Here is an 11,917-nt window from a genome sequence, read left to right as displayed (position 1 = left end):
AGGTGTCTTGCCAAACGCACAGCCACATGCTCTTGAGCGATGTCGAACCGGCGCCCCATCGAACGTCGAACCAGGTCTCTCACCATTCGACTATGCAGTCGACTTACCGTAATATTGTTGAAATAGCTATGTCGATAACTTGTTAAACGTTAAACAACATGTTAAACGCGCCGATGATTCTGTATTTTACGTTTCAACATGTAGTCTGCAGTGTATTGATGGTTAAACTGTATTAAAAAAGTTTTTCTAAATGGCTATTGCGTTAGCATTGTGATAAAGTGACGCATTAATCATCACTTTACCCATCCATAGACCTAGTTTGCATTGGAGCTGCTGTGTTGTCACATCATCACTACCACCCTTATAACGAAAATAAGTTCTAATCTTGCTCGTAGGGAAATTATTTTGAAATGCTACAGAGTGTGCGTGTAATTACATATGATTTAGAGGCATTTCCTTGTTTACTGAAAGTAATCTATTTTCGTTATACACAATTGGACATAGTGCATATCTACATCACAGTACATCTGTTGAGAATATCTTAAGAATCAGATTTTGTTTGCATGTTGAATAGAGTTGTATGTTTAATTGTTTGCCTGTGAAAAAAGAAAAAAAATCTGGGTATGTCAGAATCACTATTATACAAAGTATTTTTTTCAAATGTTGCAGACACGACTTTCATATTGACATTTAGCTTGTTCTGGAGACGTAGCTGTGTGGGATTTATACCTGGCCTCGGAACATATTACTCTATTATATATGTTGTTCGTGCGATCAAATCTTTTATAAATATGATACTTTCATTGTTTGTTTGTTTTTTGTTTTGTTTCGAAACCTTGACTAAATTGTATATAAGAAAAAAATAGGTAGAATACCTTAACATATTAACGTCCATATTGTAGAGTACAAGTCAATTCAAAGAGAAACAAGAATTTATTTGTTAAACTTCCAATCTTCCATGTTAGATCAACTACAGCATAAATAGTTTTCAAAGTTTTTCTGGTCCAGCTTGAAATTATCTTGTTGCAGATCGCGATTTCGGGTATTAAACCCTCTTCAGTACAACTTCATAAACAGCATAGTACGGTACAGTAAAATTTGCAGCAGTTCACTTTAGAAAGTAACAAAATTGTTATATGGTTGCCAAGAAACGAATTAGTCTGCGAAATTAGTCTACGAGCGTTTTATCATGCTGTTTTAAAATTCAAGAAATTGTCTGGGATTCTGTGTGGAAGAAACCTTACCCATAAAATAAAAAGTATTTTCATATGACATGCGCAAGAAGTGCAATGTTCTCTACGGAGCTGAAGCATTTTAACGATGCATTGTTTTGTTTAGGATTTAAGGCAAGGTGTAGAGATTAACACTTGGTTGTCAATGGCTCCATAGCCTTCTGTCTGCTTTCACGTCAATGATTCTAATGATACGTTGAAGAATGGGTGACAAGCAGTCGAAGCCCGATCAATCAGACGGCAATGATGCGGGTTAGTTTTTCAAATCACATCGAAAACATGCTTCTGGGCGCCGTTTGCAAGGACTCACATAATGGGTTTGTTTTTCAGTTGCCGTCGATTTTAATCACTTCGAAGTTCTCCGCTCGATTGGAAAGGGGAGTTTTGGAAAAGTTTGCATTGTGAAAAAGAAGAAATCATCGAACAAGGTGTTTGCCATGAAGTACATGAACAAGCTGCATAATTGGAAGCAAGGGTCTATCGAGAACATTTTGAGGGAGTTGTACATTCTTTCGCAATTAGACCACCCGTTTCTTGTCAATTTATGGTTTACTTTTCAGGTCAGGTTCGAATGTTGTTTTATATTCAAATGAACATTACTTTTCTTTCAAACACACGTTGTTGAGCAATTGCTTGGATCATAAGAAGTTTTTGAGACAAGCCTTCTGAGTTTTTCATTGAAGTAATTTTGGTTCGACTCTGGCCTACAAAAATAGACTTCGGGTTTGGCCCGTTTTTTCGAAAAATTAACTTCATTGCTTCTGTAACAAACACGGAAACGTTTTTCGTGTGTCTCTACGCCAAGGTGCCAATCAACCCAGAAAAAAACATTAGTTGGGTAACTTAAGTCTTTTCAGGTGAAAAGGAGGCTCCATTTCTAAGTTTCGGACTTTCCATGCTTATTTTTTTTATTTTTGGAAATCAAATCAACCTTTCTTTCTCAGGATGAAGAAGATATTTTTATGGTTAGCGATCTGCTGTTGGGAGGAGATCTGCGATATCACATTAACAAACGGGTGTCATTCGACCATGACGATATTCGCACCTACATTTTGGAAATGGCGTCTGTCCTTGACTACTTGAGGTCGAAAAATATTGTCCACAGGTAAATATCTTGCTTTGATTAACTACTCTAACAGAGATAATGATTATTTACGTTTTTTCATGCGGTTTTTGTTCACCGATTAATGTCTGCGTTTACATTGTTCGAATTTTCTGCCAATTTGGCTTCGAACTCATAGATGCGATCTTTTTCGTTCTTTGTGCTTGGACTTAACATCATTGCAGAATTCAGACAAGTTTTTATGCCGTCGATGTATCTTCTGTTTTTTTTCTTTCCATTTTTGCTATTTGTGCATTAATGTCATCACCCGAGCCTTAGTGTGATTTAAATAACATGGTTTCTTTAGCAATTTATACTGGAAGCTTAACTATTTGCACGGTCTTTATAAATCTTTTTTTATAAATCTTTTTTTCTATCTGAGAGGTCTATCTGTTATTCGCCATCTCATATAAGTATCGATTTGATAGAAGATTTTACTGATGAACGTAGTTTTTATCATTTTTGTTGTTGATAGAAATGGATTGTTTTTCAACTCGTGCTTTGTTGTCTTTAACGCAGAGACGTGAAACCCGACAATATCTTATTAGATGAAAAGGGACATGTGCACTTGACGGATTTCAACACTGCTACTGTGCTTTCTACCTCACACAGCCGATCTGTCAGCTTCACTGGAACCTTGCCATACACTGGTAAGGAAATGAAACCATGACGATTAAGCTCAAGCGTGAATGCAGAGTTGGTATGTAAGCAATGCATTTTTGCCATCATGTCGAGTTCTTACGAAACTGATGAAAATCGTTTTGAAGCAATAGTTTTGTGAAAATAAAACAAAAAACGTGTATTCTGCAGCTCCTGAAATGCATCAAGCAGCGCTTGGTCTGACAGAAGGTTACGCTTATTCCGTGGATTGGTGGTCGTTGGGTGTAACTATATATGAATTGTTAAGGCATAAGGTAACGATCAAATTCTGCAATTCTCTTTTTACCCTGAATGATTGTATGAAGTATTAATATCGATCTATATAGCCTACAGCTAAAAAACAAAGAGATGTTGGTGTGGTATGCTTATGATTTTTTGTAGCAAGGGCCGCAAGGCTTTTGACTCCGTAGACCATTTTATCCTAAGGTTGTAGATCACATTGCAAAGGTGGACTAGATCGATCAACACTTGTTCTTCATTGATATTGATGTAAGAGGATTGGCCGCTTTAAAGTAAAAGCACAGAGCCTTGTGCTAATTACGTTCTGCCACAAAGGAACAGAAAACAAAAAGCGTTTATTTGAAGTACTAGCAAACAGGAAATATTACGTTTGTATGTTGAGGAAATTATTTGTGTGGGCAGAATGGAGTGGTAGTTAGTGCACTTGTTACCGATGTAGAATTCTCTGTATTTTAGGAATATTTCAATCTGTATCAAACATTTAGGAACATGCTGCATTTTATGGAAATTTTTTCCTTTTCAAAGCTAAGTTGCTTTTTCAGAGACCTTTTAACATCAGTTGCGATGCCAGTCATTCTGATTGTCTGAAGACGTTCAAAAGGCGCTCAATTTCCTTTCCTGTCTCTTGGCCCCAGTCGTTGAAGGCCCTCCATTTTATGGTAAGCTTGAAGATAAAATTCATTTTCTGTGAATTGACATCGACGTTTCTAGCACCATCCAGTTAACAAATTTTACATTAAACCTTTTTACATTGATTCAAAATCTTCAGACTCAGATTCATTGTCTTCAGACGTTGAATCAATGTAAAAAGGACTGGTTTGTTAACCGGGCACTCCTTTTTTGTTGCTTCCAGCTGATAGCCTGTCTGCCTGTGACATAAATGGGCAGTTCTTCGCGTACCTGATTTTCACAATTTTAAAAACAAATAGTTGTTTGGCTATTTTACGGAATGGCCCGTTTCGGTGAGTCCGATTCGGTGAGTTCCCTATTCAGTGAGAGCCTTTTTCGGTGAGAGCCCTATTCGGTGATTTTTTTTTTAAATTATTGGGTACCGTAGCCTAATTATCATTGCCGTTATAGGGTTAGAGGGTTACGGGTTAGGGTCTTACGGGTTAGGGTCTTACTTAGGGTCTTACGGGTTAGGTTTAACCGGCTCGGTGGCTTAGTGGTTAGTGCGCCCGCCTCTGAATCGGTAGGCATGGGTTCGATACCTTGTCGGGTCATACCAAAGACTTTTTAAAAATGGTACTGAATCTAATTTCTGCTTGGCACTGAGTAATGGAGTGGATTCGGGTAATAATGTACTCAGTTGCGCCTCTATACGGCTGCATTGACACTGTCTGCTTTGTAAAGCGCTGAGGAGCAACGCATTCTGCGATGGATACAGCGCTATATAAAAACTAACATTATTATTATTATTTTAACGTTTAGCGACGTTAAAACAATGTAAAAGCGGCAATGATAATTAGGCTACGCTACCCAATAATTTAAAAAAAAAATTTCAAAAAAATTACCAAATAAAGCTCTCACCGAAAAAGGCTCTCACCGAATCGGACTCACCAAATAGTAGCAGACCCGATATTTTAAGTGTATTCTTAAAAAAGTAAGTCACATCCTGTGATGTGTTGCCAGCTCAATTTGTTCTTGTTTTTTAGTTTTTTGAGTTTTCTCCTGAAAATCGCATATCAAGTTTCGATTCTCTTTGCAAGACTGACTTTTGTTCCGGCGGGAGCATCCAAAACGTCCTCGACTTCAAGCTGTCTCCGAAATTTATTCCATCGGTTTGTTGAGAAAATAATCAAAATTGGTTGATGATGATGATTCAATAGATGATGATGCATTAGCAATGCGACAAAATCTTTGCGATTGTTTGCAAATAGGTTGGAAGACGTTTTCTTGGCTGTTGTGAGCTATCGTAAACTAGGCATATTCTTTGAGATAGAGTTGCTATGTTTGTTTTTAAGGCGTTAATGTTGAAGATTGAAATATAAAATTGTGTACAACAAAGCATAAACCAAAAGCAGTTACTTTATCAACAATTAAAAGTTTGGAGATATTTGATACAAATAATTTCTTTTAATGCTTCTTTTATTGAACTGCTCTGTCGTTTTGTTTGGTTTGTCGATTTTTTTTTATTGTATTTCAGTAACTTAAACCAGATTTTGATGACTGAGACTGTGAACAAGACTCTTTTGTTTAGCAATCGCAATTGAACTACGACCCAACATACGAACTTGAAGAGATGATAATTGAATCAAATCCTCTACACAAGAAAAAGCAGCGACTGTCAAAGCGGCAGAGAACGCGCGAAAAGCTAAAACAAAAAAAGAGCAACGGCGAAGACTCGGGTGACGTGGAAGCGAACGCGTTGAAAGAAATTGAAGAGCATTTTACTCCTTTCAATCGGGAAAGGTAAAGGACTTTATGACAGTGAATTTATGACTTTACTTAGTGACTTTAGGACTGAGGTTATCTGGCTATGTATTCCGTCGAAAAATCAAAGTATTCCTGATAAGAAGATAAACCATTGCTTCAGCTGCCTGCTTTTGACCGATTGAACACACAAGAAGCAGTCACCTTCCATTCTACCTACCACTGCAGCAGATGCAGAGAGGGAATGTCATAACGAGGAGAAATATACTGAATGTTTTACAAGAGTTTGAGATATCTGTGAGAACTCATATTCATGTGTCGAAGAAATTATTTTCTATGCTCACGTACTGTGTTTTAGATGAGGTGTGAGTGGATGAAAATGAAGCGTACTGTAACCTCACCCGTATGTTTGTACTTTATTAATTATGCGAAAAAAGAGCTTTCCAGTAGACTTTTGGGTAGAGTTGTGGTCAGTTTCATGATTTACAAGTTTAAACATTCGCAGGCTAAGCCAAGAAGACGGCAAAACCAATAATGACAATATCAACTCAAATGACGAGCACACTGAACCGCCATTATCGACCAAAATTGCTCCCGATAAACAAACAATAAGAACCGAACCAGCAGACGCAAGAACAAGCGATGCCCCTTGCCCGACGTAAGCTCCACTGAGATTCCGCTTCAATTGTTTTGGCTGCTTTTTGAAAGTACGTTTTGATTCATCATTTGCACCGACTGCATGCGAAAACGTCTCGTTGTTTTTGGGTTTGTGAGAGAAAACCCATTTATATGGAATAGAATGCTTACCGAGGTTGTTTTTTTGGCTCAAGCTCAAAACCTTCTTGCGGCAACTCTTTTGTTGTATATTTTAATGACACGAAGCTGTGTTGGAAATTATCGAAACAAATTATCGCTATAACAAAGGATGAACAAAGTGAATTTATTTTAGCTGTGATATGAAATATTAAACTTTGTCTTGGTGTGTGATGTGACTTCATTTGAACACAACAAAGGCAGAATTTTGTTAGTTTTTACCAAGCCATAAAACTTGCCATATGTAGTTCCACTTCAGTATTCACTATGTGTTCTAGCTTGGTATCGCAATGTTTGTGAAATGTAGCCTACTCAATACTCATCTCATCATTATACTTTGATTGTATTTTATTGATTTAAGACACAAAAGACACACTTTATTTAGTTTTATTGAAAAGCATAATTGATATTTTGTTTAAAATTTTATAACATTATTATGCCCCTTTCTTAAGTTTACGTAAATGATTTAAATACAAAGTGGCAAGCGCGTTGTATCTTTCTGTATGGTGTCGTTTACATATTTGGGCATGCAATTAAGTTAACCTATGATAGAAGAATGTATGTTTGCAAACACAAGCTGATTTGTATGAAAATTACTGTACACTTTCTGTATCGATATTGCAATCCTACGCAGCCAAACTTTATTTAATCATCATCCATTCTTCACCTTGCCTCTGCATCACTGCTTTCTAGCGGCTGGCTAGTTTGCAGGAAGGTGTTTTTCGTCCTTAGCTTCTTGCCATTAATGTACGGGTGGGCCAATTAAATGTCAACACTTGGATTGAATAGTATCTATTACGTCAAACTGCATACAGAGCGAGTTACAAATTGAGAAGCTTTAGATATTTAATGATATTTTGGTGCTTCTGTCTCACGTTTGAAGAAATTACAATCAAGCAGTGGTGATACTTTATTGACCTAACCCTTATTTGAATCGTGAGTTAGTGCGAAACTAAATGTATAAACTGCTGTATAAACCAAGCTAACGGAATATCGACGTTCGATTATGATGTTTTGTGCACGTGCATGTGAAAGTTCAATTTTAGCGAGAGATGTTTTGCAACATTAACGTGTTAACCTATGATAATCAAAGCTGTTTATTCTACTTAGTATTTAGACCGCACACTTTCTAGTCTGTATACCTGTCCACCCGCTATTAGAACTATGGCAAAACCAAGTCAAATTCGCCCGATGAAGTGAGTTGAGAATATTATCTAAAACGCCCATTTAATTGAGATTAAAGAAATAGGAGCTGATGTCTTTCAACCTCTGTTTTGGTTATTTTATGTTAGGGAACGTTCAAATATTATGTAACGCCTTTTTTCCGAATTTTTGACCCCCCCCCACCCCATGTAACGCCAACGTAACGTTTTTTTCAACTCCCCCTTCCCCCATGTAACGCTTTTTCACTACAAACTCAGCACAAAAAAATACCATTCCGTACTCGAAAGCTTTACGTAACGTTTTGCTTGAACCCCCTCCCCCCCGATGTGACGCTAACGTAACGCTTTGCATAAACCCCCCTCCCCCTCGAAGGAGTTACGTAATATTTGAACGTTCCCTTATTGGGTGAAAAGTTACAAGAAATTTTACAAGTTTACGAACCTGACTCAGGCCTTAAAACTCGTGTTTTTTTCTGGCAGCCATCGTGGCCTACCGAGAGCTCCTTCTCGGCGGACAAATCTGCGCGCTTGGAGGCCAAAATATAAAACGATAAGACAAGTAAATAGAATTAAACTTGCAACAGTGTTACAATGATCACTTGACGTTGTTGAAGTCTGGGCGACGTCCTGCTATAGAATCGTTGTACCACGCAATAACTGCTTTATCGGGATTGTAATCCGGTATTGCAGGACCATCTGACGACACTACATTGTTGCAACTACTCGCAGCTCAGAAGATTATTTCAACTGCATTAAACCGCCTTTCATAAAACCTGACCATTTATTCCGTTATGATGCTGGGTTTTTTTTGCTGAGACTTTTCGGTCATTTGTCTGAAATGACTTGAAAAATTTCGGTTATTTTTTATTTATTTCGGTCATTTTTTCTGATGAAAATAGTCCTTTAAAGTTTAGCTGATACAAACCAAAATTTGCACTTCCTCACTAGCTACAACATTAAGTTTCGCTGAGAAACGTTGTCGTGTTTTATCTGAGAAAAGTTAGAACAGACAAACGTTTCTTCAACGTTCATCAGCGAAACTCAACCTTGCAACACCCGGTCGCAGCCATCTTTTATTGCACCGAATTAACTATATATTTTTTCGGACATTTTGACCGAATTGACTGCATTTTTTCGGACATTTTGCTAAAAAATCGGTCAATGACCGAAAAAAACAAAAAAGCAGTTATGATGTCACCATTGAAGGTGTGAAGTCACTAACCCACAGCCGGAACATTTCTCAACTATGAAGACACGTGTTTTCCCCTCCGATTTCAACTAACCTAGTTCTCCTTTTTAACAACGATTCAATGTCCGACAACATTGAATGGATATAAAAACAACAACATTGCCAGCCTATGTAAATTATCACTTCGGATTAACACTTTGTTAAAATAAACGTCGGGAATTGCAAACAAGACTTACAGCGCTGGTGATCGCAGCTGGATGTATTCCATTTACAATATATAGGCCTACAATAGCAAATGTTCCCGCGCAATACAATAATGGTGATTATGAGGCGCTGACCTAATTCTGCGTCACTCTTTGATACTACATATTTTCGACATTTAATCCACGATCATTCTAATTCGAAATTAAATAATTGGCTAGAAGAAACCGGCGGCCAAACTTGGCCGACTGAGGAGGTAGCACCGGCGGTCATTTAAGCACTACTTAGCGGCCATGGCCGCCGGTTGCCTTAAGGCTTGCTGACTGATTTTGTTTACACAAAATTGACTGAAATATTAAGGATGCTCTGGTGTAAGTTCTGCATGCCACTGCACTCTTTGTTTAACAGCTGCAGGTTTGTGAAGGTCTTGAAACATTTTGTGCAATAGTTATTCACAAGTTGGTAACTGTATAGGTTATGTAACGGCGTCAGTGTTTTCATTTTTCGAACTATCTTTGGTTTCCGCGCAACTTTCTTTGAATAAAACAACATCATCCTTATTGTCGGTGGTTGGTGGGAATTAGCAAGCTACACTTTTGGTAGCGACGCTACATTTTTATTAGAGTAGCGGATCCTTTTCTTGTTTCATGGGTAATCTGACAGATGTTTGTAGTTGCAACTTTCTCTTTTTCTTAATATTTTATTCTTATTTGTATCTCTAGTATCCTATTGTATTTTGGATCCATCTTGGTTGATTGTATTGTCCTAGCCTAGTAACAAACTCTTGCCCTTTCTAGACTTTTTTTTTATTTTTGACATATTTCAATCATCTCTTTACATAAGTTAATATTTGTAAAAAACATCCAACCTTCCTTTTGACGAACAAATTACGTGTGTCGATTCTATGATCATTAATTTTATTTACTGTACCGCACACCACAAATTTACTTATAAGATCACAAAGCATCACAATAACGGTAATTTGAAAAGCACTCAATTGCACTACACAACCACGAATCACTTGTAAGCATATTGCTCAACAGTGGCGTAGCCAGGAAAAAAATTTGGGGGGGGCCAAATATTTGATGAATTGAAGAGAACGACAAAGTGTTTGATTTGAGCCATCGCCACATGATGTGCAGTGGCGTGTCCTGTTGGGTTGAGAAAGGGAAGCAATAAAGGTGGTGGAGGGCTAGAGCGTGCCGAAGGCATGCGTATTTTAGGGGGGTCCGGGGGCATGCTCCCCCGGAAAATTTTTGCAAAATTACACTCAAATAATGGATTATAGCGCTTTCTGGAAACACTTTTAAGGTAATATTTGTATGTAATTTATTAGCAGATAAACAGCTATTATCTTATTAAAGGTAGCTATTACACGAACAGGCAAAAACTGCGGCTAAAATTATAGAGAACACCAAAAACTCAGCTATACACAAATACTCAATAACTAACTTACACAAAAACCCAACAGAGTAAGCCATTCTGAAATTGCTTCCACAAATTAGTTAAAAGAAACGTAAATCGCGTAAATTTTGCCCGATTTACGATTTGCAAAATTTATTGGTGTCTTTCTGTGTGTTTAAATAAGTCCTTGGGGGTGTTAATAGCCAGATCTCTTGGAAAACGTTATAAGTTTCTACAAATTTTATTATATTTTCAACAAAGAGCTCAACTTTGGAATCTAAACTTTGAAAATTTGGGGGGGCCATGGCCCCTTTCGCCCCCCCCCCCCCCCTGGCTACGCCTATGTTGCTCAACAACTGAATTTCTGAAAGCATGCTTTGACCTAGTTTTGAGCGTTGACATTATAATTCCACAGTAATGTCTATAATATTCATATTGATCGATATTTTATGACTTGTGGCGGATATTAATAAATTGTAGCAAAAATAAATCTGAAAGTATCCCGAAAAATAGCAAGTATAAAAGGACTGCAGCGGATGAGTTTTAATCAAGACTGAAGTTTAATCAGGACTGCTCTCCATTTAGCGGCACCTAGTGAATGAAATAATTCTCCGGCAACAAGACTTCAACAATCGGAAAACTTCACTCTGTCAATCTTGGCAAACGCCCTGCGCCAAGAGTCTCTACAAGTATGCGAAACTACCAGGAATAACCTATCAAGGCTTCGTCAATCCGAGGATAATGATTTAAAACCAATCCGCTGCAGTGATGATACCTGGCACCACTCACTGGCTTAGAAGGTGAGCGCAGTCTGACTCGGCACCAACGTCACATTACGAATATTACACAAGTATAGATGGGTACTGAGGATGTGCCTTGCCAGACCCCGTCCTACGCTGATTCTAGGAAATGAGACGTAAAACAGGAAGAAGATAAAACATGTATTGAACAATGGTTTTATCTGGTAAGGTTACGATATATGAGAGGCATTTTGAAGAGGACATTAAAAAAAAGCCAAATTTAAGACCAAATGTAGCTTATAAATTCTAAGGCCAACATACTCTAAAAAAGCCAAATTCGAGGAATTTGGCCTTAAAAAGGCCAAACTGGCAACCTTGCTCTGCGGTCTGACAATACGGTAACAACTAGAACATCACACAACTAAGGCGAAAGAGAAAAATAAAAACTAATCGGGAAATAGTTAAAACATCGCACTCTCGAGTTTTTTGGCGCTAAAAGTAGCTACTTTCAATTCTCTCATTTTCGAAAACCATCATTTTTCCCGATTAGTTTTCTTTTTTCAATTTTCTCTTTCGCCTTAGTTGTGTGATGTTCTAGTGTCTAATTGTTACCGTCTTGAGATGCGCTGGGCCAGAGTTGCCAGTTTTGCGGAATTGGGCTAGTTTTTTTGGTTTGAAGTAAGCAAAAAATTAGCAATTGCGTTTTTTTTGTTTTGTTTTTGTTTCATTTTCACTAAATTTTTTTCTATTTTAACTATATTTTTCACAAATTTGTCATTTTTTGGTTTTGTTTTATTGCT

At 37.6% G+C, this 11,917-nt stretch overlaps 1 protein-coding gene across 1 annotated transcript; it reads left to right on the top strand.

Moving 5' to 3' along the window:
- Positions 1-1,342: 1,342 nt before the first annotated feature.
- LOC145778105 (serine/threonine-protein kinase 32A-like) lies at positions 1,343-9,533 on the top strand. The gene is made up of 9 exons (XM_082589519.1): positions 1,343-1,484; positions 1,563-1,792; positions 2,177-2,337; positions 2,854-2,984; positions 3,145-3,248; positions 3,777-3,893; positions 4,890-5,015; positions 5,435-5,646; positions 6,113-9,533. The coding sequence occupies exons 1-9, from the start codon at positions 1,436-1,438 to the stop codon at positions 6,267-6,269; spliced, it is 1,287 nt and encodes a 428-aa protein (XP_082445645.1). The 5' UTR covers positions 1,343-1,435; the 3' UTR covers positions 6,270-9,533.
- The last annotated feature ends 2,384 nt before the right edge of the window (positions 9,534-11,917 follow it).

This window comes from Aplidium turbinatum, chromosome 10 (assembly GCF_918807975.1).
Source record: "Aplidium turbinatum chromosome 10, kaAplTurb1.1, whole genome shotgun sequence".
In the NCBI taxonomy this organism is placed as follows: domain Eukaryota; kingdom Metazoa; phylum Chordata; class Ascidiacea; order Aplousobranchia; family Polyclinidae; genus Aplidium; species Aplidium turbinatum.
This window is presented reverse-complemented; position numbering and strand designations above follow the sequence as displayed.

What these genes read in the sequence shown, in the direction of transcription:
- LOC145778105 (XM_082589519.1), top strand. Translation starts at nt 1,436, where the DNA reads ATGGGTGACAAGCAGTCGAAGCCCGATCAATCAGACGGCAATGATGCG. An exon ending in ATTTATGGTTTACTTTTCAG is followed by an intron (nt 1,793 to 2,176) that starts GTCAGGTTCGAA and finishes TTTCTTTCTCAG; the next exon opens with GATGAAGAAGATATTTTTAT. An exon ending in ACTCCTTTCAATCGGGAAAG is followed by an intron (nt 5,647 to 6,112) that starts GTAAAGGACTTT and finishes AAACATTCGCAG; the next exon opens with GCTAAGCCAAGAAGACGGCA.